General features: G+C 36.8%; 1 protein-coding gene across 2 annotated transcripts in view; it reads right to left on the bottom strand.

Annotated features, from left to right (window-relative positions):
* cskl (c-src tyrosine kinase-like) overlaps positions 1 to 27605 on the bottom strand; it is a 48255-nt gene that overhangs the window by 14317 nt on the left and 6333 nt on the right. For both annotated transcript variants that reach the window (XM_032560914.1, XM_032560913.1), the window contains exon 2: positions 2179 to 2262. In XM_032560914.1, coding sequence (XP_032416805.1) covers positions 2179 to 2193 — 15 coding nt within the window. In that variant the 5' untranslated portion in view covers positions 2194 to 2262. The remainder of the gene's footprint in view (positions 1 to 2178; positions 2263 to 27605) is intronic.

A 27605-nucleotide genomic window follows, 5' to 3' on the forward strand; every position in this document is an offset into this window, starting at 1 on the left:
CTTTAAATTGTAGTAGGGCTGTCACAATTCCTCAAATGATTTGAGAATTTACATTGTTAAAATTCTCAAAGCTTTGTTAAATTTTGTTTCACTATTTAGCGCTACGTGTTAAAGCCGGGTGATTATTTATGTTGCGCAACATGCTTATTCGGTTGAGGAATGCTAAGGGCTAGCAGCATAACGTCCAATTTTCAAGTTCGGTCCAGGGAATACGGGGGGATTTCATTGATTGATGTCCAGGTTTTTATAGTTTTTTGGGGCACCAATAGAGATCCTTAAAATGACTGGTGCGTTGCATGGAATACGACACCCCGTCTCCTCTCGAAGTAGCTTCCTAGCAGCTGGTTTGGAGCAAATGGTGGTGAAGAGCGCGGTGGGTGTATGCATATAGGTGGAGACATGGAGATGTAGATGGAACTCTGTAGTTGATGCTTATTGTAGCGTTTCAGACAAACCGGAAAATACATTTTCGACCTTCCTGCTCACAAAAAATGGGTGGCAGAGTGCACTGTGGCGGTACAAATGTTTGTTGCACTGTCTGACAATGCAAATGATATTAATTTGCATTGTCAGGCAAATATATATCAAATATAATAATCAATATCCGAGATGTTTTTAATGAAAGGCAACTCTAAGGAAGAGGGGTTTTAGCCTATATTTAACAGGTGTTTCAGGATCTTTGAGGTTTTCTGGAAGTTCCAGATTAGTGGTGTATAAACTGAATGCTGCTTCTTATTCTGGGGATGCAGAGAAGACCAGAACCAGAAGACTTTAATGTTCTGAAATGTTGACTGGGGCGATGTTGACTGTGGTGATGTGCTCCATTTTCCTAGTTTTAGTGAGATTGCAAATAGGAACTGACTGACTTTTTAGGCAAACCCATGAAGCAGCAGTTTCTTTTAAATGTCTTATTGAGGGTCGTTCTTTGCATCCTCTTTCAATTTTTTGTCATATAGTACAAATGAAAGCTCAATTTCTAATAAGACAGTAATAGTTTATCTTAATAATTCCAAACTGAATAAATGCATAGAAGTCTTTAAATAATCTATACAAATCTGTAATGCTGATGTAATAGTTTTGAATTATCCATAAGTGCAGACTACCCATCATGAATTATGCACTGTCACCATTAAAACTGCTGACCTGATGTTTTCTGGCAAGTCTAATTGAAACCATCCTTAAATAATAATGTGAATGAGACAAAATAGAGTACTAAGCAGTAGTTGTGAGTCTGTGGCTTTCTTCCCCAAAAAAGTGAAGTTTGTCACTGACAATAATATGCTATTTGCAGGTGAAAATATTATCCAGCAGTACTAATATGCTCATATACTCTCCTCGGCTCTAGTTGGATTGCGTTGGGAAAATGGAAGAAGCACTGTTACGTTAAGCTCTTAACATGGCATGTGACAATGCAATATAAATAAATTCCTTTACTACCCACAGTTTATCTGGTCAATATGAAATCTGCTTAGTAAATGATTAATAGAACCAGGTCAGCTAAAGATGGAGCCTTGATGGTCACAGTCAGGGTGTTTTTTCTTAACTCTTTTAGCTTGATCTAGATGATTAAATGAAGATGAAAGACTTCAAGATGAATGTCTATTATGGCCTTGTTTTAATTAATAGGCCAATACTGATATGCTAAAAATTACTGATATTGGCCAATGCTGATGTTAATGCATTATTGGGTATGTGATTTTTCTAATAAAATGAATTTGATAGAACACAACTGAGCTTCTTTTATTATAAATTTTGCTGGAAAAAGGTTGACAATCGTCAAACATTAGTATTTGGTACAGATGTGGACGACAGCAGCATAGAAAAGCTTTCCAATCTCCACAGCTTTATGATGTTAATACAGTCTGATTAATGATCAGGTGTGGCTAAACTTCTATAATGAGTTATTTAATTTAGGAACCAAATGTTTACATTTTAGTTTAAAAACAAACCTAGTTCAGTCAATTGTAAAGAAAAAAAATAATTTCTGCAAGTAATTTTGGCAGATGTCTAGTAAATGCATTCTTAAAAGAGGGTGAGAAACATATTTTAAGGCCACTCCTTAAAGTGCTCTACAGATGACTTGTATGATAAACATGCAAAGGAGTCAAAAATAAGTTCAACATTAACCTGTCAGAAGCTCAAGGATACCGAAAGTAAACAAGACAAAGAAAGGCTTACATGGATCGCAGACATGGTGAGGGGAATTGGGCAGCAGGTGTCCTTGGGCAGGCAGTGGTCACTGTTCAGCTAGTAACATCAGAGCTGTAATACACAAAAGCCAACAGCATTAGGAATCACGCACATTAAACAATACAGAAATATGCACTTTTGTCATCATAAACTTTACAGATTCTTTCAAGTACAAACTGAAATAAATTGCACTTATTTTCCCTCTGCTCATTGCTGTCCTCCCTTCCACCAAAAAAACAAACAAAACAGGTGCAAATGTGTCTCAAAGAGTATGGAAAAGAAATGTACTCACTGAGACAATCTTCAGAACATTAACAACTCTGAACTATCAGAGGGAGGCATCAACTTTGGAATGCAGTTTATCACACAATAACTCATGTGGATGTTTATTATGCAGCGATGCAGATTGAGAAAGACAGAGGAACGATTCACACCTCTAACTGATTCACCTAGAAATTAAAAGGGATTGGCTGCAGATCAAAACAAGTGAAGATTTGCAGAGTCAATATAAAAAGCTCAAATAATGGCGACCCCATTTGGTGCACATTGGGTCACATTTATTTGCTGTCTTATTGAATTTCAAGGTCCTTCTATTATCCATCAACTTTGAGCTTCAGCTCATACCCACTATTCTGAAGTATATTAAGATGAACAGTCAAGCAAAGAGGCAATTTGAAAATGTCAACTGTTTATTTTTAGTTTGACTGCTTTTAAGTTCCTGTGCGGTCATTGGTCAGGGTTGATCAAGCTAAAAATCTGGCAATTCGGTTCAAGAGACAATTTTTTGGTGAATCTGTAGTCTGCAGTTAATGACCGTAAGCAACCATAACAAGTGTTATGGTTTTCCACTTCAGAGGTAAAGTAAATGGAGCATGGTTTGATTGTAATGTTGGGGGCAGGAGTTTTGCTCTTAGTGGAATAGATGCACTATTCCAGAGACAGTCTGAAATGCTTGCAAAATAAGATAAAATATTTGGCTAAACCAAAGCAGTCAGTTTTCTGAATTTACAAAAAAATTGTGTATTTTCAAAACAACAACAAATCAGAAGCAGCTCTCTATATAACTGTAGCAGTCACTGGATAACAGCAACCACAGTGACTCCCATTCAAAGCATCTTACTTCCAGCTTGTGCCAAAAACAGGAAGTTGAAACAAGGAGGGTGGAGAAACACAAGGAGGAAGTAGATGACGCACATTTTCCAAAGCTTTATAAAGGGAGAACTGGGCTGTATCTGAACAGCAACATGGACAAAAGTGTCTGTGGCTACATTTAAACCAATTACAACCCATCTCAACAAGGCCAGGTCGGCAGACAAAGAATAGCATCCAAAACTACAAACTAAATTCTGGACCAAATATCAAAACCAAAATAGGTAGGTGCTAATAAAAAAATAAATACATAAAAGAGATTCTGAAATCTCTCGTTGCTGTGTATAATCTTTGATCAATAAGAGCAGTGTAACGACCAGAGAGCACCAATCGCTAAGCTTCGCAGCATGACCATATCCTGTGTTGAAACAGGAAAGAGCCTAATTGCAGACCAGAACAGATGTGTATGCAAACTGACAGAGCCAAATTTGTCTGAGGCTAGGCTGCTCCGGTGAATCCAAAGGGAACACGCTTCTCTCCTTTTTGCCCTTCTTTACTTCTGCAACACCAACTCTCAGCCACACTTGCTGGCAAAATGGTAGAGGAGAGACAAGCAAATGCTATTCTTATCTCGATCCAGGAGTGAAGAATGCCTGCGAGCTATTCAAGAGCTTTAGCATTAAACTGTTGAAATCTTTACTCTTAAGGGAGTTGAGTGGTTCTCAGTAAGGCCTTGTGACTTCTCAATCTTCTGTTGATGAATAAAGAACCATGCCGCTTTATGCACTTTAAATTGAACAATAATTCCACAAGAAAATAATAAAACCTTGGAAAGAAGATCCAGGAGATGCAGCACAGCTGTATTTGAAACTAGGTTTATGACAACGAATAATAGGATGTTTCAGGACAAATATATACAGTATGTATATCCTCTGCACTGTAGATCTTTATCACAAGTCAAATTTAAAAGGTTTTGGAGACCTTTTTTATTCCGGAAAGACTGCAGAGATAGAGAAACAATGCCATCACTGGGAATTTTAGAGCAAAGAAATATTGCATGAACAAACCCTCAAGACAGCAACTGAACCAGAAATGGGATAAAGGACAAAAGAAAGCACATTTTCTCTTTGTAAGCACTTCCGTTCTGTTTCACACACTTTAAATCTGCAGTGAAAAATTAAGTTTGCTTTTTAGCCATCTGCAGATGTTCATACAGATTGGTGATATTTATCCACTCAGATTTTCTGGACATAAAATATAATCAGAAATTCTGATCCAGCAGTTTGATTTTATTTCTTACTTTTGACACTTTTAGGAATTGGAAACTTCCATAAAACTTGAGAAATTGACATGACCTACTAAGAGAATACATGAAAATAATTTTTATAAAAACAGCTGTTTGTAAAGATAATCAGTGTACCCTTTAAATATTCAATTACAATTCAACTCCTGCAGATTTTCTCCCCGTGTCTTGACAGAGGAGTAGTTCTGGACATTTATTTATTGTTAAAACTTAAAAGTTTTCACTCATAGGTTTACAAGCAAATCTCTACCATTTTGAAAAAAAATAAAATAAGTATTCCTTTATCATGGTTCTTTGGATGAATGAAAGTCATCATGAATCAAAAAAATAGTGCTTTATTCTTCAGACTGCAGCAAGTAATTCTTATGACTGAGAAACCTCGGACTGAGTCATTCTCTGTGCCACGTTAATTTTAAGGCAATCTAGAAGATGGTCTAAAGGGAGAGCTTCATGGAGACGTTTCAGAATACTTGTCATTGTGAAATGTCATCTTGTCTTTTATTTATGCTAGATTGAAATCAATAGCCCTGGGTAAAATTGAATTTAATGAGCAAGCATTAAACAATAACTCTCATTACGCTCAACAAAGAAGAGCATTGCATGCACAATAATTGCAACATTCCAACTGAATTCCACGACTTCTCAGCAAATGACCCTATTCATTTGCAACAGAGAGACTTCTATATGCAACATTCCCCATCTTCAGCAACTTTTTGTTTATTATGCTTCTGCAATCTGCTGTTGATGTTTTTTTGTTAAACCTAAAATTTAGCCTAGACTAAAATTCAGCCCTCATAAAGTAAAAACAAAATTATTTTTGCTAAATGTTTAAAATCAAATCATTTATTTGATCAAAAATGACAAAACGTCCGAAATATGGTGTAATGAATTGCATTTATTTAGATACCCAAACTAAAGTGCTCTTTCTGCATCTCTTTATTTTCATTTCCATTCAGATTCAAATCATAAATCAGGTTGCTATGAAAAGCATTATGCATTTACAAATCTCTGAGCCAGTAATGTTGAAACGGTGCTTATTACAAAAAAGTACCACAATTCAGCAAAGGAAAAAAAAGCAGAAGGCAAATTAACACCCATTTAATTTAACAAAAACCAATCAATTCAGATTTTGGGGGGTTTGCCTGATGCATCACTGAAGAGAACCAGGTACTTAAATATGACCTGTCCTTGAAAATAATATGTCACTGAGGCACATTAAGTTTGCACAGTTTCTAAAGAAAAATATTAGTTGTCCAAGATTTCTGGATGATAATATAAAGTTGTGGAAAATGTCTTAAGGCATAAATTTTCTGGGGAGAAGTAAGAAATGCAGACCTGGAGGTGAAAATGGAAATGTGGTAAACAGACAAAAACATACAGCTAAGATTTTATTAAAACTATGGAAAACTGTGCAGCTGCTGAAGAAGGTAAATTAGTAAACATATCTAATAATAGTAACCTGTACTTGTTTTAGACAACACAAATTATATAGAAATGTGGCTGTGTTCAATTTATTTTATTAATTTTAATTATAGACGTGGAGAAAATCTGTTTTAAATTTGCTAATGCTAATTTGGGCAATTTGTCCAGGAAAGAATTAAACAGCGATGGAATCAGTTGCATAAATGTGTTTTTTTTCCCCCCGTTTAGAAACACGAGTCATGTTTAGCAATAGTCAAAATAAGCAAATGTGGGGTATACTTATCACTTACATAATAGACTTATTCCACTAAATGAGTCAAAACTTACATCCTCATCTACACTTTGTCAGACCATCACAAATATGGAGAGGACGAGTTGTGATAAAAGTATCGCACCATACCATCTTATGATGTAAAGTAATTTTAAAGACATGCTAAAAAAAAGTATGAGCAGAGTTTTGTCCAGTTGCATCAAGTATGGAATGACATGGTACTTCTCCTCCACTCGTTGCTAGCTGAAAGAACGCTAGTAGACCTTTCCCTCACAAGAAAACTAAACCCATCTACTTTGAGAAAGAATTTTGATCGCAAGACACATCAACTCTTTTCACTCAAGGTCATCATAATGTTGGCATTTCCTGCCAAGAACTGACTGCTCTGTGATCTGCTGACCTATACAAGGAAACACTTTCCTAACAAACAAATGGCATTTATTTAGGACATAAAACCCCTTCATTTATTCCTAGGCTGCAGGCAATTCAAAAAAGCTTTTGTAGTACATGGAAATTTTAGTGCAGTAAAGTTTTAGTAAAGTCCCACACAAGCAGAGCATGAAGCTTTCACTATAGAATGTATTGGCAACAAAGAGAAAAGTGTGGAAAGATATGGAAATACGATCTGTTGGGTATGCAAATATTCAGTACAGGCTGACAATAAAATGCTTACAGGGCTGAGAGTTTGCACAGAGGACAGCTTGGAACTGTCAACAACAAATGACTCGTGGCTGCGTCAAATTTCCCTCTATGTAAATCACTTGACAGTAAAGCTGCCTGCAGCAATAAAATCCAAAGATTTAAAAGAAATAAAAACTCAACAATACTTTCAGGTTATTATTTTTTTTGACATATAGAGAAATCTCCTTTTGCATGAGCCTGTCAGATTTAGCATTTTAGATACAAAATTGAAGAAATTGTATTAAAAATGTTGAAAAAATGTGGCCATAACCAGACTGCACTGTGCAAACCCTATTGTTTGCATGTTTTTATTTTTGATTTGCATGACAGTACACAGGGGTTTGTGTCAACCAGGAAGTAGGCTGTGGGAATAAGGGTCAGGTTTTGGACATCCTTAGCCTCAGTGTTCTCAAATCTCTCTCATTGGCTGAGCAGTCTCCCATCCCAGCAGTCACTACATCCACATGCTTCAGGGATCCCAGAGCTCTGATATCTGGGGTTTAAAGCTGGACTAAAACTACATTTTTATGCAGCGCTGCTTCTTCTACAAGTCAAAACAAAACTACTAAATCGATGAACTGAAAGTACCAACAAAATACTTTTAAATAGAACTTATAGAAAAGATAATTTAATTATTCAAACATTAAAATAAACAAATAGATGTGTCCGAGTGTGGCACATACGCGTAGAATAACAGCACAGCACTGCAAATTAGGAACAAAAACTAACACTATTAGCAAAGCAGAGAAATAAAAGGCAAGGCAACTATACCACAAACTCACAATTCTATACAACATATTTACCTATTACAATTAAATCCAAAATATTCAAAGTTAACAATGAGCATAAAGCTATACTTTCAAATTCAAGCTGAAAAGTATCAGACAGGCATGAGAGAGTGAAATAAATTAAGAGATGCTCTTGCTTACTCAGCCATGATGACTGTGGCTCTGTTTGCCATCTGCCACATCAAATGTTTCCAGGGACCGTCACCTTTTTTTTTTTTTTTTTTTTTTAGCTGGAGTGGTTTTTTTTCCTCCTGACCTCTTTGTTTTGTCTTTTGTAGGATTCTGCAGCAACAGAAAGATAGCTTTGGCCTTCTGGATTTAAATTATTTGGATATTTTTAAACATTTATACTAAGTTCAAATATAGTCCAACACAACCTGAGATTTAGAGCAACAAACAAGGTTTTTTTTCCCCCACACATAGTGACTGAACATGGCTCAAAAAGGAAGTGCGTCTTGACAAGACACAGTAACAATATTGACTGCTTTCCTTAGGTTTCTAATTCATCCAAACAAAGATTATGTTGAGCTTTAAACCAGAAATTGCATCTAATTCCCATGAAATCTGAGCCTTGTACACCCACTGTGCTTGGTACGGAAGAACGAGAAACTGTGGCTGCAGGCTATTCCACATTGCTCCGGACATCTCAGGAATAATCTGCCTGTCAATGCATCCCAGATCCCAGAAAAGGCCTTTCAAATACATTAACGAGGAAATTTAAATGATTCTCATTTACTTTGCACAGTTTGACAGTCCATTTTTAGGATTAGTACAAAAAAAATTACAATGAGAACATAAGCCTGATCTACTTTCCCTCTTCACATAGAAACAAAGTAGCTCCTTCACATTTTACCCAGAAGAACTATGCAACTAATGTGCCTAAAACTATGAAGAGAATTTGTAATGTGTTGTAAAATACACATCTGATCAAAACAGTACTGTAGTAAATTCACAGTCTACTATGATTCAGAGGAAAATATCTCTCTATACATTATGGTTTTAATACATCCATTTCGAAACTATACAAATTCCTTATACCAGGCCAGCTGTTAAAATAGCTTTTAATGACATGTCAGACCCCAAGTGGGAAAGTTTGGGCAATTTTATTTCAGAGCACAGAGCACTGAAATACTACTTAAGAGCAGCCGCAAGCTGTCAGTCAGCTGTGTACATCCAAATGCAGGAGAACTGAGTCACTTTTCCCCTTTAAAGTAAAATGAAAAGAAAACTGGGTGAGAATTTTCCCAGTACTAAAAGAAATGCAACCATGGGTTGAGTTAGGTTGCCTATTGATGAGCAGAAACATTGTTTATTTACTTGACAGGTTCTTAACATCACATTACCAAACAGAAGAAAAACAATGTACTGTAGAATAAGAATTTTTTCTTTTTTTACTGATTTTTACTTCTTCCACTGTTGTGTAGAGCTGCCACAACCAGTCAACGTAAATTATCATTAATGTCAAGTTTTAAATCAAATGCTTTTAGTCGACAGTCTTTAGAAAATTATCCTCATTTATGTAACCTTCAAAATGACTGACAGCAGTTTTTCTCTATATTGTTGTAAAAAACCCCTGACAGCAGTCAGGAGCGGTACTTTAAAGAACATGGCTAATAAAGCGTCTGCTTTCATTCAGAAATGAGTCGGGGTTGTAAAGGGTTTTAAATCTTGTCAAAGCTGAAGTGGAAGGTCTTCATGTAAGGTGATAATGAACAGGAGGATTGGCTGCTGTAAGATTTTGTCTGAAACCACAGGAGGATACAATACATGCATGACGAGCAGCGGAAGAGACAACATCCAGGGCTACCGTCGAGCAGTAGAGACCTCCATATCAATCAGCTATATTCTCCCATAAATATTTGTTTATGGAAAGATGTGTCTGAATTAATCAATGTTCCAATTTTTATCACATTTAGTCATGCAAACAATATTAAAGTATCTCCTTCTTTGAGGAAAATGAATTTTCAGTTAATCTAAAAAAGAAAAAAAAGTTGACAGAGTAATAAAGAAAAGTCACTAATGGCAATCCTATTCCATTTAAGTTAATAAAGCAAATATATTAAACCTTTTGCTGAAACGTAGCAAGAAAATAATAACATACTTGTTTCTGTTCTCAATGCAATAAAATAAAACTATAAAAAATTCTTTATTACTAGATATTAAAGATAAAGAAAGCATTTTAATGTGATGTCTTTAGCAGTAGATGTAATGCTAAAAGCATGTATTAAGTGATACATTTTGAAATCTTGTTTTAATATCGTAGAAAAATACCTGCTTCCAGAATATTAAATTACAAAAAAAAGGAAAAACATTCAGATCAAAACTGGTCCAATACATTTTTTTTAAATGACTGAAAGCAGTGCAGGAGTGAAAACTCTCCCACCACATGCAGGCTGAAAGGTGGGCAGACAGGGAGCAACCCTCCAGCCTGCCTCTCTGACGTAACAAGTGACAGGCCTGGGCTCGCTGCTGATGACAGATTACAAGAGCAGGGATGCAGGAAGCAGAAGAAAGAAAGGAAGAGGGAGACAGAAGAACCCGCCCACCCATTTCACTCACCCCTGGCCCCCTTTGAGCTCTGGGAGGCTCCTGGAGTGGAGAAAGCAGAGGGGGAGGAAGGGTAGTGATGGTTGCTTATTGTTTAAGCTCTGTGTGCCGCGGTTCCAGGCTCAGCACACATTCATCCAGATCTGGCTATTTATATCCACACAATATCCATGCAGACAGAGGCAGGCTGCAGCCGTTTTCATCATCGAATACATTACGGAGACACTGAACCGAAGGGTCTGCCTGCTGAGACGGTGTCCAATTTCTGATTCTTTTTACAGGATATCCCCTTTTATAAATGGAGAGTCTCTGTGTTTGCAGAGTTGTAAGCTGTTTTTTGTTTTAAAAGCGTATGCAAACAAAAAATCTAAATTAGCTTATCAAGTCATGTTGAAGATAGAAAAACTGGATTTCAATCCTGATCAGTTGAAAAACACCTGATTTAGGTCTTGAGACCAGGTCAGCCAATCTATACTGGTTGGCTGTAATGTAGCTGGAGCTAAATAAGATCAACAACAACTGATTTCACCACAAAACAACAACAAAAACGTCTAGTTGTTTTCTTACTCGTCTATTTCTGATACGGAGAAGAGCCATCTGCCAGGTGACTCTTTTCTGGTCATTTTCTACCGTAGACAACTGGTTGAACTGGCAAAAAATTTAACCAAAGTCGACTTTAATAGATACCAGGAAGGCTAAGCATTTTCCATGTAGTGATTCTAGTTTATTCTTTTAAGCCGTCAGCCAGTCTGTCATGGAAAATGCTAAAATTATAACATTTTAATGGCAGTCACTTTTGCCATTAATATAAATAATTACAAAAACCAGCCAACAGTTTTTCAATTAGCACTGCACCTAGGTAGGAGCTTATAAAACTGCATTTTCTTTTATATATTTTCATGTACAATATAAAAACAAGAGACCTTGAATAGACAAATACTGAATCGTGAATAGACAGGAGTGTTAATTTCATTTTGTTGACAGTCCAAATCTATCTGGCAGAGATGCTGAAAGGACACAAAGCTTAGAATCGTTAAGGGCAGCGGAGGAGAAAGTCAATGGTACCATCAGAATGTAGAAGAAGCCAATGGTAAGTAGTGTGTAGGTGTTTGGGAGATGACTGGACAAACTATTAATAAGTGTGAGACGCAAAGGGAAGCAGCATTGCAGAAAGACATGCAACAAATGGATGACTGAAGACTAAACAAGCTTAAGCTAAACTATAAATGTTTTACCTTGTGCATTGTAAAGCATGCACTTTCTTCAAGCAATATCATGAATACATTCAATTTATGGATCTTTGTGCCACCTACAACATCTAAAATGACAATGTAATGATGTGCATTTCCAAAGCAACCACTCCGCCGCAGTATCCGATTTGCTGGAAGCTCAGTTTCACTTAAAATCCCTGAACACATCACTTAACCTCCTCTCCCACAGTCAAAAACAAATGACAAACACAGGTTGTTTATCAGGTGATGTAGTGAAACTGAAAAAAAATGTAAAGAGACCATCTCGAGTTAGAGTTCTCAGTTTTGCATTTCAGATTTATAGAGATGTTTTGGAAGTGTTTCTGCTCCTGCATATTTGATTCAAATGATTAAATTACCTCCTCAAAATGCCATCATATGACAGGCTTGTTAATCAGCCAAGTGTGTGTTAGCAATTAAACACTTAAAACATGTCGGACTGCGAGATCTGAGGAATGGCTGGAACTACAGAATATTTAAGAAATTGTCTTGGAAGTCTTTCATAAATACAATTCTCTTCATTTTTTGTTGACACTATGCTAAGGAAACTCTGTCTAGCTAAACCTTTTAGTCTTTTTGCCAAATATTTCTGCCAATTGTCTGCCGCCTCTCCATCACAGTTAATGTGAAATTAACTGTTGTATGTTGTGCAACCTCAAACACTGTCCCCTGTGAAACACATGATCATATGGGGGACAAAGGGAATAAAGCACTTGAACAGTAAATATAAGACAAAGAATTAAGGCAACAAATTGCCTGAAGGATTTTTTTTAACATTCATTGGAGTCATTTTTGGAACCATTCCAGCTTTAGTTTAAAAGAAGCTCATAAACAGAGAAAAGGGTCATGAACTTCATTATCAAATGATGAGAAAAAAATTTATTTAGACATGCAAAACAGTTTAAATTCTGATAGTTGTCCTGCTGTTTTGTCAGTATTTCTATGTGTTTCTCAAAGTTCCTCTAACTAAGTAGACTACTTATTTTTAACCTAGAAACTACACCTTTTTTTTAACAAAACAGAGGATATGTTAATACGCTGCTATTCTGGACTTTCCTTTTTAGACACTTCTGCTGTTTACATCAGCTTTACGCTAAGGGTTGCACAGGGTCTCTGTCGCAGTTCATTAAATATCACATAATAGAATACATACAGATCATTTAATTTAGTTTCCAGTCAGAATGTAATTTTTATTAGTGCTTTCACTAACAAAACATGGCATGTTCTGAAAAGTCTACTCTTTCAGTCCCTGATCTGTTGCAGTTTAATGTTTAGGTATTTGGTTAATTTGTTCTATTACTGTCCTCAGGGGGCGTTTTGGGGTTTTCGCAGTTGCTTAGCATACGTGCGGTCTGAATATGGGCCAGACCAGGTGCTAGTCATTTTAGATCATGATGTATAACAGCGGTCCCCAACCTTTTTAGTCGCGCGGACCCGTCAGCCCTTCGCAATTTTGATGCGGACCTGGGGGTGGTGGGGGGTGGGGGTGGGGGGTGCGTCGTAAGTATCGAGTCCGGGGCGGGAGGGGGCTAACCCCCTCGTTTGTTGCGGGGGTTACATTCCAAAAAGAAATCGCAAAATCCGCGAAGTAGGCACCTTTATTTTTTTACATTTATTATACAATAAAATACTCCATAATACATTGAAACCAAAGAACAAAACCTTTTTTCAGGCCCAAACATTTGTTTAACAAATATAAAGTACTGTATAAACAATTTCTTTTTTTTTTTTACAAATAACTACTGTACTGTAAAATAATAATTTTAATATGAACTGAAGGTGGATTCCCGTGCCCGAATTGCAGAGATCAGCGTCGCCCCACCGCGACCCGAGTTATTGGATTAGAAAGGGAGAAAATAAAAAATGATTATGATACAGTAGGACAAATAGTGACTCACGTGTATTTCACTGCTCTTCTGACTGCATCCTGACTCCGCTCTGTAGCGTTTTTTTTTTTTTTTCTTCTAAAGCCCGCGGTGCAGGTGTGTTTTTTCGAAAGAAGAACATAGTTATCGGTAGTTGTTGTCGCTCTTTTTTCTTCTGGGCAAAAAGATTCTTATAAACCGACATGCCACCATCGATTATGTTAAATTTGGCAAGCTGTTTTACGTACTGTATGTGTACATATTATACCGCAACGTTGTTGACACACAGGTAGAGAAGAAGCGGAGAGACTGTTTAGCCAATCCGAATGCAGAACACAATGCACGATGCAAATCCGTGAAGCAGCGAGACCGCGAAAGGTGAACCGCGAAATAGTAAGGGTTCACAGTACTCCGATGTTGTTTTGTTACTCATTCTGCTGCAAGTTGGCTCAATTTTGACGCGCAAGACGTAACCGGTAAAATCCGGTTTAGGATTTTCAAAATAAAAGATCCGGAAGTAGTTCATTATTTCTTGCGCGGACCGGTACCGGTCCGCGGACCGGTGGTTGGGGACCACTGATGTATAACATACTTTTGCAGATGTACTAATTCTAATAAGCTTTATTCAAAAAGTTCAGCAAAACTCCAGCTTTGTTTTGTAACTCAACTTGTTAAATAACACATCTGCTGTTGCTTTATGTGGGAAAACAGCTGTAATTTGCTAATTTTGTCCTGCTGTGTAAAGGAGGGTCAGAGTCTGACTTACTGCTTGCAGCTGCATTAGAGAATAGGACATTATTATTGGAATGAAGAGAAGATTTTAAATATTGCCATATCATGTGCCACAAATTCAAAAGAAACTGGTATTAAGTCTTGTCATATCGTCAGTCCCTTAAAGATGGATGCATACACACAAGTTGCTTAAACATTTTAGGGCTTGTGAAGAATAATAGAGAAAAAAGCTAGAACACCGCCTGCTGCGGATGCTGCTGTTTTCATCGCCTCCCCTTCCCCTTTGATAGCTAAGCATGACAATTCCACCATTCAGAACAGAGGAGGAGATGAGGAGGCAAAGCACGACGATGGTGACACAAAGAATCTCATTAGAGGCAGCCACAGAGGGGTGCTGGTACAATATGGCAGCAGCATTAGCAGCAACTGCAGCTTCAAATCTCTTCAATAAAAGAAGCATTCAATGGCAACAGAACAGACAGAATGGAGAAAAATCAGACTCAGTGAGCAGAGAAAGAGGCAAGGGAGGGAGAAGCTACAGGCTGGCCAGCAACTGGAATTGCAAATTGTCCTGGATCACTGTTATGGCTCAGGAAAGGGATTATAGAGATTACCTGCACAGTAAGTAATCTCAAATTGAGAAAGAGATTCAATGTCTACAGCTGCCGAAAAAAGAAGGTAGATGCACGAGAGCAAGAGAGATGGAAAGTACCCTCAATGCAAGATGGAAAACGATATTAAAAAATGATGCTCACAGATGGAGAGGACAGAGGTTAGGGAAGCAAGGACACAGCAAGGAGGAAGACGAGTGAGGAGTATAGAGAGGCTCTGCATCTGAGGCTCCTTAATATTAACAGCAGTCTGTCGCTTCCTGTGCCAACCATGAATAATCCAGGCTCCACCCAGCAATGCCAACATGCTAAATTATTCATTCACAACCACAGACTAGCATTAGCGCACACTGTGGAGCACCCTGTGGAGCGTTTCCCTGCTTAGAATCAACAACATGCGTGTGTTCACATGCTGGAGGCATTTGTGCGCTACATGCATATTATTAATACACTCACATAAAGTAGTAAAGACATTTCTTTAACCGTTTCTGACAAATTACTTTTTAAACTTCCAAAATTAATGATGCCTTCAACGTGTAAAGACAACTAAAATTAAATTGCTTGAAACAAAGGATCTGATACACACATTTGTAGGCCTGTCGCAATAAACGATAAATCGATTAATCGTACGATAAATTAAAACTATCGACGTCATTTCAATTATCGGCATTATCGTCTCTTCCGGCCCTTTTCTCTTTCTGTTGATGACACCGAATGAAAAAAGGCTCAACTCCTGTGCTCTCCACTGACCCTCCCTTCCTCATTTCCTTAGTGTAATGCCCAGCGCACACTACACGATCTTAGAGCTGTCGGCCGATTGTCGGCCCATTTTTAAAACCTGACAGACCACACATTAGCCGACAGAAATCCTAGGTATAACGGTTCGATCGGGTTCGTTCCTGCCGTGTGGTGTCCAACAATGGGCACAAAATAATGGTTACAAGTCCAGTTAACTAATTTTAAAACCAGACATTAATCAATGCTTTACTACAATCTACCTGCAATGCATGTGGCTAATGTCAGCGTAAAGTCCTGACTGAATGAAAATCATTATAACCTATTTACGTCACGTTAACGAAGAACAGCTGAAAAGTTACCGGGCTTATCAACTGCGGTAGCAATTTCGCTCCAACTCCTCCCCTTGTCATTTCTATATTCTTTGCATGTTGAATAAACATTAATGTTGTTTCCACGTCCGCTGGACTTCGGGTTGCGCCGTGTCAGCTGTTTGGGATTCCCCGAGGTAATTTCCCCTCAGAAAACACGGAGGAGAATCCGCGCTTTCTGATTGGCTACCTGTCGCATTCAACAGGTGTAGTTAAAGCTCCCAGTCGGGGAAAACCCCTGATTTAGATCGGAGCGGCAACGACGATCTACCGTAACACACCACACAATCTTAGAAAGACCAACGTTTTAAGATTGTCATAAGGGGAGAAATAGGAGCAAAAAATCATGTAGTGTGAACTATTGCATCAGGTAGTCGATGTGCCCATCTTCTCTATTTAAATCTAATTATTACTGAAGGGCAACATAGTATACAGACTCCATAATCTGCCCTCTTTTGGTTGAATGCAGTATTTATTTCCACTTTGGCTTTATGTTGTTTAGTTTTTATTCAAGTACATTTATTGTTAATGGAGACTGAGAATCCATTTTATTTTTGTTTTTGGTTGTTTTGTTTATTTTGTTTATCAGCTCCAGTGTTAAATATTCTTTTGAAAATAAAGTGCATCTATCTTTGGCAGGAAATCACATGCATTATTACGTCATTTCCATTAAATCAGTGTAAAAAGGTCTTCAAACAATATTATCGTTTATCGCAATAATTTTTTGAGACAATTAATCGCTCAGCAAAATTTGCTATCGTGACAGGCCTACACATTTGTCATTTCTTCCATCTTGGTATGAATGGTAAACAACAGCAGAACCTGTAAAATTATGAAAATGCTACTTCAGTGATTAATAAACACAACCAAACTGTGTTCAGATTCAGAATTAAAACTCGCCTTAAAAATAACCACTTATCACTCGTTACTGATTCAGCCGTAATAGAACAACCCAAGAGACAAAACTAACTAGGTCACTCTTTCCTTTCCTAGTCTACATTAAAAATGGAGCCTAATTATCTCGGAGGAAAACTGTCAGAATTAACCAGCCCAATGTTTTGTTTTTTAGCTTTGTTGAAGATCTTGGGATGAGTGTGTGTGTGAGACTCCAAACTAAGCACTGTGGTCACATCACATCAAGTTACGACAGCAAAGCTTTGATCAACTTCACAACTTCTGCAACAACCAAACATCAAGCCAGGAATTATTAAACAAAACTAAACTCAAAAAAAAAAAAAATTCTAGGTAATATTCTGAGCTTCTTTCTGCAAGTGAAACAAGGTTTCAGGACTGAGAAACCCCTGGATGCACATAAAGAAATATGCACGTAGCACAGAAGATATTTTGCTAATGCAGGGCTGCTGTTTGCAGAGGTACCAACTGCATATCCTGCCTGCAAAGAGAAGGGAAAATCTTCAATGAAAGCCTAACAACGTGTGATGATAGCCCTGTTCACTTCTAGCTCAGTTACTGAAACAAAGCCTTACACGTGACAACATTCACACAAATTCTGATAAACTATAAACAGACAAATCCCCAGATGACACCAAAATTATACATCAAGTATGAGATTATATATGTGAAAAAAATATTAGTTTCATGGGATCCAGTGAACTGGAGTGTGCTGACGACCCCTTCTCTGCCAGTGGGCCTCTCTACTAGCACTGCAGGCCTCCACACGTTGCCCCATCATCCTAGATGTTTAAACTTTGACTTCTGTTCTAGTTTCCTGTCTATGGTGTAGAAACATGGGACCATGTTTGATGATATGCTGAGGAGGATTTGTTAGATTAAATTAATAGTATTAATGCATACATTTAGACAAAAGTACTGTAGGTACAAGGTTATAAAACATTTCATCTCAATTTTTTTATGAATTGCAATTAATTTGTACAGGAAATTACAAAAGTATGACTCAATGTAATGTTTTGATAGTGAAGTATCTGTAAGAAATGTGCAAAAGTTTATTCTGGACCCCAATATGTATAGGATAATACAAACTCCGCTGAATGGAACAAAATTGAATCCAAGCAGCCAACTTCTAGTGTAAAAACAGCATCAAAGCCCTTTAAGTGACCAGCAAAGAAATCATTTAGATTTACTGTTTCTGACAAATTACTTTTTAAACGTCCAAAATTAATGATGCCTTAATGTTTTAGAAGGGATGTTTTAGATCCCTTCTAAAACATTCAAAAGGGATCTGGAGAAAATTGCTTTACAGTGAGGTTAGATAAAGCTCCTCTTACAGCACTAACGATGCACACCCTGACTGAAGCGCTGCAAAGTCAAGCTCCTCATTTGGCACAGATCAGAAAAATTAATTCACAGGCTAACATTTATCCAAGCTGCCTCTATGACAACATGAATTAATAGCTAGGCAGTGTCTGCATGTTTTAAATGTTTCGGGCGGTACTACTTTCCCAAGAGACCGAAGAGGCTTTACAGAAACGTGAGATGATAAGCTTTATCTTCCTTCGATGACATCAGCAAATATAGCAAATGGTCTGTGTGTACGGGTGGCATGTCACGGAAGAGTGAATTCTAAGTACCTAAATTATACCCAAGCAAACTGCATCATTGGCTGTCGCTTTCATTCACCATTCAAAATCAAAAGGTGGTTTAAAAATCAGCAGACACAACTAATATGCCTTCATCAGACAAGGGGGGACATTCAGCACTCACTGTGTTAGAACAGAGATTTCAAACTCCAGTACTCCAAGGCCGGTATGCTGCAACTTTTAGATGTTTCTACCTCAGCACACCTGGCTCCAATATTAGCTCATTAACAGAGTTCGGTAGAGCTTGACTGCCTGCTAGTGAGTCAATTTCATCAATTAATTCAAGTGTTCAGAAGGAACACATCTGAAAGTTGCAGGACTCTGTCTGGCCCTTGAGGATGGCATTTTGTGACCCCTGGGTTAAAGACAGAATACAACCTGCTGAAATCACCAGTCCACCACACAGAACACACAATCATGTGTTCACATTTAGCAATGCACACATTTAGCTAGTTTGGCTTGTTATATTGGTCTCTATTGGGGTAGAAGTTGGAGTACTTGATTCAAGCAGACCATGCCAAGTCAATCCAGAAAGACCAGATTCCCGGATTAGAACCCAGAACCTTCTTAGTGTAAGGCAACATGTATTCAAAACAAATTCAACAAAATAGCTATGTTTCCATCCAATTGTCATGAACTTTGAGTGAACTTTAAACAACGTAAAAAATAAGAAAAAAAAATTCACATTAGACGCTTTTCCATCAATTGATTTGGAGAAAACTAACCAGGCTTCGCAGGGCATAATTTCATCAAATGTTGTCGAAGCGCATCGTGGCGGCACGTAGCTGGTAGACGTGTTTCTGTGTGTGACAAACAAAGGTGTCAAATCCCGTCGCTAACAAACACAAAAGCTTTAAATGTCTGGGCAAGGTGAGAGTTCACCTATTAAACTGACTGAAGATGAATACATAAACCAAAAGCTGGAGTATAGACATTTTTTATAAGCGTATTTGGGTGATTCTCACGAACATGGTCCAACTTGTAGCAAAAATTAAAAAACATTATATACACACAAAAACACTCACTCTTTATAAAATAGATCCTAATTTTACTTTTCATTGTAAAATTATAATCTATATGCACATTTTCTAGGTAATTTTAAACATTTTATTCTAACTTTGAGCAAATAAATTCATTACCGTAACACAATTTCCATGAAGAAATTTCAAACCACAAAACCTTTTTTTTTACATTTTTTGGACACCAAGGACTTCAGTGTGCACAGAGATACAAATATAAACAAAAACAGGCATTTTTAACAAAATGTTTTATTTTAATGCAAAAAATCATTTCATCACCGTAACAGTGATGCAAATTTCAAAGTCAATTTTGATTGTGATTTTTTATCAAATCATTACATTGAAAAAACAATATAACCATAATATAAAGGGTCTGGCACGTTTCATCAAGGGATTAAAATATAAAAGTAATTCATATAACTAATCTAAATAAATCCTCATAAAGTTAACATGGCGGTAATGAAAAAACATATGTCGGTAATGAAAAACAATGTTTCGGTAGTGAACCCTTCATAACTATGTTAATATTTAACTACACAAACAATAAAATACCCTAGTAAAACATACATTTTCAAATTTTATTAAGTTGACATACACAAACTGAACAGAAAAACAGTCCCATGTTTGTGTAACAGTGCTTATAGTAACAGCTATCAGGACTCGGAAGTGAATCCGAAGAGTCTTGCTGATGAACAGCGTCCACTCAGATAAACAAGAAACAATGCTAGTACACAAGAAATCACATATTTCAGAAGTACAGCCAATATTCTGTTTTTTTTTTTTATTCTTCTCATTAACATTGATAAATGACAATGTAAGAGGGCCATTGCTGATAGGAAAAAAAGAGGAGTAAATTTCTGCCAAAAAATGTAGTTTTTAAAAAAATGTCAGAATCTTTCTGAGTTTTGTTTTTCAAGAAGTCAAAAATTTACTACAAAAACCCATGAAATTTTGAGATTAAAATCAGAAATTTTTGAGAAACGAATGTGGAACTTTCTGAGTTTCAAAAGTTACAAATTTACTTGTATATTCTACAAAATTTTTGATTTTTTGGTGGAAATTTTTTCCTTCTTTTGTTTCTATCTACAGCTGCCTTAATATGTCAATGTAGCTAATAATTCATTTTACTTTCTTTTTGTACTTGGCCCAGATTTCTGACACTACACAGAAGTGTCTTGCAGATGAAGAGGTAGGCAGTGGTTCAGGAATAATTTCTTTGATGTCATCCAAATAATACCACACCTTCTCACCAGCAAATCTTATTGATGGGATGTAGAAGCGGTTGTCTCCCGCACAGCTCATTGTATCAACCTCATACTGACCACTGGCAATCTGGATTAATGAAGCAAAAAAATGTTATCAACTGCGTTTTTCAAAGACAATTTGATTATTACATGATCATTACCACCACATTACATGTTGACAATCTGAATCCAATACTTGCACACCTGACTTCCAATTCTCCACTCAGTCTTAAACCTACCTGTGTTACTGTGCCAGGATAGAGGTCTCCGTCATAGTCCACAAGGACCCATGTTCCTACTTTGATGGTCTCTTCAGATTCCCTTTGAGTGAAAACAAACTCCTTTGGGGAGAAGCAGTCACAAGAGTGACTACAGAAGCACGAGACCTCTCGAAATCTAATATTTCCTGGTTCAGCAGCAACAACCTGTGGAGACATTATGTTTAGTTTTATCGGCAAAACCATGAAAAGGTCAGATCTATAAAAAAACATTTGTTTTGAAATGCAAACTTACAACAAAAAATATTGAAAAAATTGAAATCAAGCTAAAAAAAAAAAGCCAAGCAAGATAAAAAATTTGTATGAATTTGTTTAGTTGCACATGTGGGTGCTTACCTGGTGTATTTTCATAGTTCCTGGGACTGATTTCAGGAATGGAGGAACAAGTTCCCCACATGCAGCAATATTATCCTCTGTTACTTCAAAAATCCTAACAGATGAGTGCTTTGCCAAATTCTCTAGTAGAGCAGAAGCATTTGGGATGTCTGTGCCGTAGGCCACCACACGATCTGCGAGGTTTTTAAGAGCACCTCCTACTCCATCAGGAGCTCCCTTCCCATGAGAGGCCTCAGTGAAGTTCCACGTCACAGTCTTAAACCCTTTCATAAAAGGCACTGTGGACGCAAGGTAGAATGCTACCTTATTCCGATATTGAGATGTTGGTCCATCAGACAGGAAGTGGATATTTTTTGCCAGGGGGTAGTTAGATGTTATGTATCCTAAAACCGGTTGCAAATGTGCCCATGTAGCAACAGCATCGTGCTGTAAGCTGGCAGACACAGTAGCAAAGGACTCAGCTTGACCACGAGTGAAGTATAACACCCCTGTATGGAGTGTGACTTGCTGGTGGGATCCACCAAAGTGAGTGTCTTTTATTTCCTTGCTCCATTTGCAGGTGTAGTTTTCACTGTAATCAACATGGACTACAACGTCATGCTGGGTCAAATTTTCTTTCAATTGCTTAAGATGAGTGAACTGGTGCCAAATGTTGTACAAATGAGTAGAGATCCGGGGCAGTTCCGACTTTGTTAGTTCTACAAGTTTTTCAACACTAGCTACTTTCTTCTCCAGGGTTGTGGTTCTGATGTCAGTCTCAGTGGTAGTGCCGTCCTGCAGTTTCTTTGTTACTGGTGTTGACCTTGTTGTCCACTCAGTCCAAGATATGATGTTGTTTTTTGTTGTTGGATCCACGATGGCAGGGAAAGTAAGATCTTTGCAGGCTTCACATCTACCATACATGCAATCAATGTTTTCAGAATCACAGACGGATGAAGCCACTACATCAGTAACAGATAATGTATGTATCATTCCAAGATGGTGCATTTTTTTAACTTAACTTGAAAAATTCTCATGAATTTTGCAGGCACATGTTTCTCTGTCTGTGACCTTTGGTCTCACTATCCAGAAGGGCTTCAGCTTAAAAAACTGGGAGCGGGACACATTGAGGCCTGGGTTCTCTTTAAGAAATCTCTTGTGGAGATTTCCCATGGTGTCTGAGAGGAACCTCTTCCTGTAAATTTGTCCACCCTTCCTGACTTCCCCAAGTTTACCATTTATTAATGTGGACACATCATCTCTATTTAGGAACAGTCTGACATTGTCACTCATCTTTCTTCTTTGGCTTCTCTCACACTGCTTCTTGTGGTTCTCTCTCCTCTGTTTGGCTCGACTTGTAAGTAGAACTGTGGACCTGTTTTCCTCCATTCTTTTTATTTTTTTCTTCAGACTATCGAGGTCCTTTTTTTTGTCACTGAGAATTTGTTGTGCCTTCCTTAGTTTTTCTCTTAATTTGGCAGTTTTTTTCCGCTTTGGTGTTGATGTTGCAGACGGATTAGAGTTTATGTTCTTTGGTTGGATGATTATTTTACTAAGTCGTGGTTGAGGCTGAGGGTTGATTTCGTTCACACTGTCATCTGAGGGAGGGGTTTCATTTAGTATGTGTTGAACTGTTTGTTTCTTTTTATTATATCGGTTAGAATTTTCCCTCCATTTTTTTCGCTGTTTCTGCAGCTGCCTGGGTGTCAGATCTGCAGCTGCCTTTAACAACCCTTTTTCTTTGCGCTTCTGATACCTGTTAAAATAAGATATCAATAGGAACATTTGTGAGACAGCAAAGTCTTCAGCATATTCCATATTGTATTTGTACAGTGTGAGCGTGAAAAAAGAGAATAGAAGGAGAGACAAGACAGAGGGGAAAAAGAGAGGGAGAGGGGAAGAGAAGGAGAAAGAGAGACACTACCTTTCCCTTTCCTTTCTTCTATACTCCTCTAGAAGGTCCGGATTGTTATAAATCTTCTGCCTATGTTTTTCCACCCTAGCTTTTGATGCCGCCCTCTTCAGTTCACTTCCTTTTGCCCTTCATATTAGGTAATATCAATTAGCATAAATTAGCATAGAAATTTAGCCTAAAAAACTTTGAAAGTGTAATAAACAATAACAAACAACATTACAGTTTAAATAACCTATACATTTATCTATTTATTATTGCAAAATGACACTGTTCATCACCGTAATCTTGTTTCTCATTACCGCAACAGGCCTCAGATTACGCGGTAATGAAAGTTATGCATTACGGTAATGAATGACATCCACATGAGCTAGCTTAAAATTCTAGCATGTCGTGATGACTCAGTTAAACTTTTCTCACAAACAGTGTGAACTCCCTAACTTCTTCTAAACAAGAAAGTATCTTATTAATAACTTTTTAAGAACATGAGGTATTATACATTACGGTAATGATCACCTATAGTGTAAACATAGGCATATGGAAGGAGAAACTTAACAGTTATCATGATCAAAAGATGTCAAACAATCTTACCTTGTAGCCATCTTTTGTCTTCTCTTCTTTGTGGTGCATCATGGGTCAGAATAACTTTATTTAAAAAAATGCTGTGAATATTACAGGACTTTGAACACGGTGTAACGGTAATGAGAGTTGAACCACCGGACACTCACTTTTATTGAAATATTCTGAATTACTTAACAGGAAATTATTATATATTATCATATTTTATTAATTTATGTATATTTAAACAAATTTATGGTATTTTTTATGAACCTGCTTGATTATTTATAATGATAAATTGAGGCGAAAGCATTTTTTTTCCCCTTAGGACGCATTACGGTAATGAATTTATGACTCCAAAAACAGTTAAAAAACATAAAAAAACTTATTTTGGTAACCAACAATGATCTGTGCCAAATATTAGAAATAATGATTGTCCAAATAAAAGTGGATTATTTTGAGATTTTTATGAGTATGCCCCTAAAATCTTCTAAGACATTCAATAGGTTGGGTTCGTGAGAATCACCCATTTGTGAGCCTGCCTCTTTATTATTGAATTGAATATAATTTCAGATTTTTGTATAACTTTTCTTCAGGTTAACTTGGAAAGTCGGCTACTATTGTTACGAGTTAATTTTCTAAACTACGCAAAAGTTATTGTTAGGGATGCTCAAATATGAAACATTGGACTGATGTTGATATGTGATAGTAATACTGCTGTTATGTTAGATTTACCAATGTTTTATTTAATCTTTTTTTATCCGATTACCCGATTAATCGTAAGAATAATCGATATATTACTCGATTACTAAAATATTTGTTTACAACAGCCCTAGACTTTTGTGCCTCTTGTGAGGCACAGACCCACCTGCGGATGGAGGTATTCCACTACTCCCATCACAACCTAGAGTGACTCTCGCTGCCCACTCCAGGCCAACAGTCCTGGTGCTGAGGTTTGGACACCACCAGTGGATGGGAAAGTTTGCTGCATCAGAACTTACTCAGCAAATGCATTTCCATCTCCCATTTTAACTCTTTTTTTCCAAAAAGCCAAAAAATAACCGCAAGGTACCGTAAAAACCTTTTTGCAAAATTGAGGAAGTTAATTTGAACTTTGCCATTTCCATCAAAATGTTCTAATGTGATACTTGAAAATCACAAAGCACAGCAAGTCATTCATGAGATTAGCATTTTCATTAAATCTCAAGCAAAACCTGCTTCCAGATAAAAGGACCAATGTAACTTCTACAGCAAAATCTTATTTAAAAAAAATAAATGACACTATTTCTTGTAATTTAAGAAAACAGGAAAAAAGGAAATTCCACAGGACTTTTTCTAATAATCCACCAAGTATAAACAAACAAAATTCAATTCACTAAGGTTCTCAGCCTTCTGTCACATAACTTCAAACAATTCCAGAGCATCAAAAGAGAGATAAAGAGGAAGTACAGGGTCTCCCAGTCATTGCCATCACTACTGATTTATTTCCACCTTAGGATTACCAAAATAACTCAGCTGATTTTAACAGATCTTTAAATGGAGAAAACGGTTTCTTCCTGCTGACTGCATTGTCTTTCTTATACTTCCCTGAATGGTATGAGTATAAAGCACATGAGTGATCATGACGTAGGATAGTGCACAGAATAATCATACAATGAAACCAACTACAGCAAACATCCACATACACAGGAAAAGATGGCAATAGTCTTATGAAGGAAACCAGCGACATGACATTTGTTTGGGAGGTTATTTTCTGTTTAGACTTCATAAAGTTTAAACTGAAAAGTCCATTGTTAATATTATAAATCTGTCACAAAAACAACAAAATACAGGAAACAGATGAACCAAATAACACCTCACATGTAGGTATAGCTATAAGTGAGGTACAGATTGGTACAGTTTTTAATGCACTATCTGGATTCTAGCATCGTTGCTAGAATACCATCAAAAGTCAAGCAGCAAGTAATGGAACATAAGATTTAATGAATAGCTTATCATTTCTGAAGACACTTTGAGCAGACAAGTTGTTGAAATGTGGAAAACCTCAACAGTCTCGCTAGAAGCAAAACAAACAAAAAGCTTTAGTTTAGCTATGAAACAAAGATATCTTTGGGGAAATAGAAAAGAGGGATTTGATTTGTGTTCAAAAATCACACTGAGAATCCCATACCCAACTCTGACCATAACCATATCCACTATCTTAAGATAGTGCTGGAAAAGACTTTATACAATTTTACTACTAATTTCAATACAAGATATTAAAAAAAAACCTTTCAATGTAAACAGATTTCTACCATGTAAACTTCTTAAAACAATGCTGTGTCAAAATACTAGTTTACACCGTCTTTGGTCTAGTCGAATTTACAAAAATTATCCATTCCTTTTTTTCCATTGAAACCTATGTGATAGTCCAGTAAAATACACCCTCAGTTTAAGCATGATAAAGACAAAAGTTAGCTTCCAGTCACAACTGGCATAAAACAATAAGGAAATGCTCTCAACAAGGAGAACATTTGAGTTGGCCAAAGTACAGTCTCTCTTATCAGCATTACTCCACATGGAAAATAATTAACCCTGACATTTAGAGTGTCAACTGGCAGCCAAATACAAAGCACAGGTGTTAAACATTAATGTGGTCTTTTAGTACTTTTTTAAAATGTCGGTGAGAATCAGAGCAAGATGCAGAGTAGACATCTTCAGTCATTTCTGTTAGATAATGGGAGAATCAGGCTAAATTTTATTTAGATTCTAAATGATAATTTATAAATGTAAATAAATTCTGTTATGGTCATAAAAATGTAGAACTATCCTGAAAACAAACTTTATATGGTGATGATTACATATTCTGAATAATAAATGAGTATTATTCAGAGTATGTATTGTTGGAATTACTATTTTTCTACTATTGGTTTCATGGGAGAAGGAAAATACAGAAAATAAATATTGTTTAAAATATAAATGATTCATGTGCTGTTTAGGGATAACATTGCATTGGCTATTTTGACTGGTGTACCTTTTATAAATCACTTGGATCATTAACATAATGAACACCACAAAACATTGTGATAAATGGAAAGTTCAAATTTTTAGATACATCTTAAGTTTGAAGCCATAGTGGTTAGTGGAATAACATGGAAGAGTATCATTAAATAAATGTTAAGGATTTCTGGTTGAGTTCTGAAATATTACAACTCTAGATCCAACTTACAGAAGACACTGACCGAAAGAAACTCTTATTAATTCATATTAGGGAAGTACTTAAAATACCAAGCTTACCAGCTCCAAAAACATATACTTTCCTCTCCACAGACATCTATAAAAAGGACTTGATCTTTATTTAACTAGACCGTAAGTTCTGTATTAACCTACAAAACAATAACTACATAGGAATAATATGTTTTTCCTTATTACATGGGCGGTAAGACTCTACTAAGGTCAGTAGAAAAAAAATGTGCGGTTTCCCAAATTCTCACTCCCAAATATCTTCAGTGTTGAAAGAAGGAGCATTAACATTTTTCACTTTTCTTTTTCTAACAGCATTTCAGGAACAAAATCCAAAAATAGGTGTAGATTAAAAATTAAAGAAACGAGACAAAACAGTCATGAAATGTTAATGCTGTGATTTCTTCCCCTTTTCATTTCCCTTAACCTTTCTAATTTTATCCTTGCTAGAATGCTAGCAGAAGTCAAGCAGCAAGATTTGATCAGGGAAATGGGATGTAAAGCTGTCTAAAATGCCAGTTTCTAGAAATGTTACAAAGTTTAACATCATTTTCTCTGTCAGGAGGATACCAGTGGGAAACTTCTACTGCTTGAGGGTGAAACACCGAGACTCAGGGGTGAGCTGGTAATAAGAGTCCTGGCCA

This window comes from Xiphophorus hellerii, chromosome 4 (genome assembly GCF_003331165.1).
Source record: "Xiphophorus hellerii strain 12219 chromosome 4, Xiphophorus_hellerii-4.1, whole genome shotgun sequence".
NCBI lineage: Eukaryota > Metazoa > Chordata > Actinopteri > Cyprinodontiformes > Poeciliidae > Xiphophorus > Xiphophorus hellerii.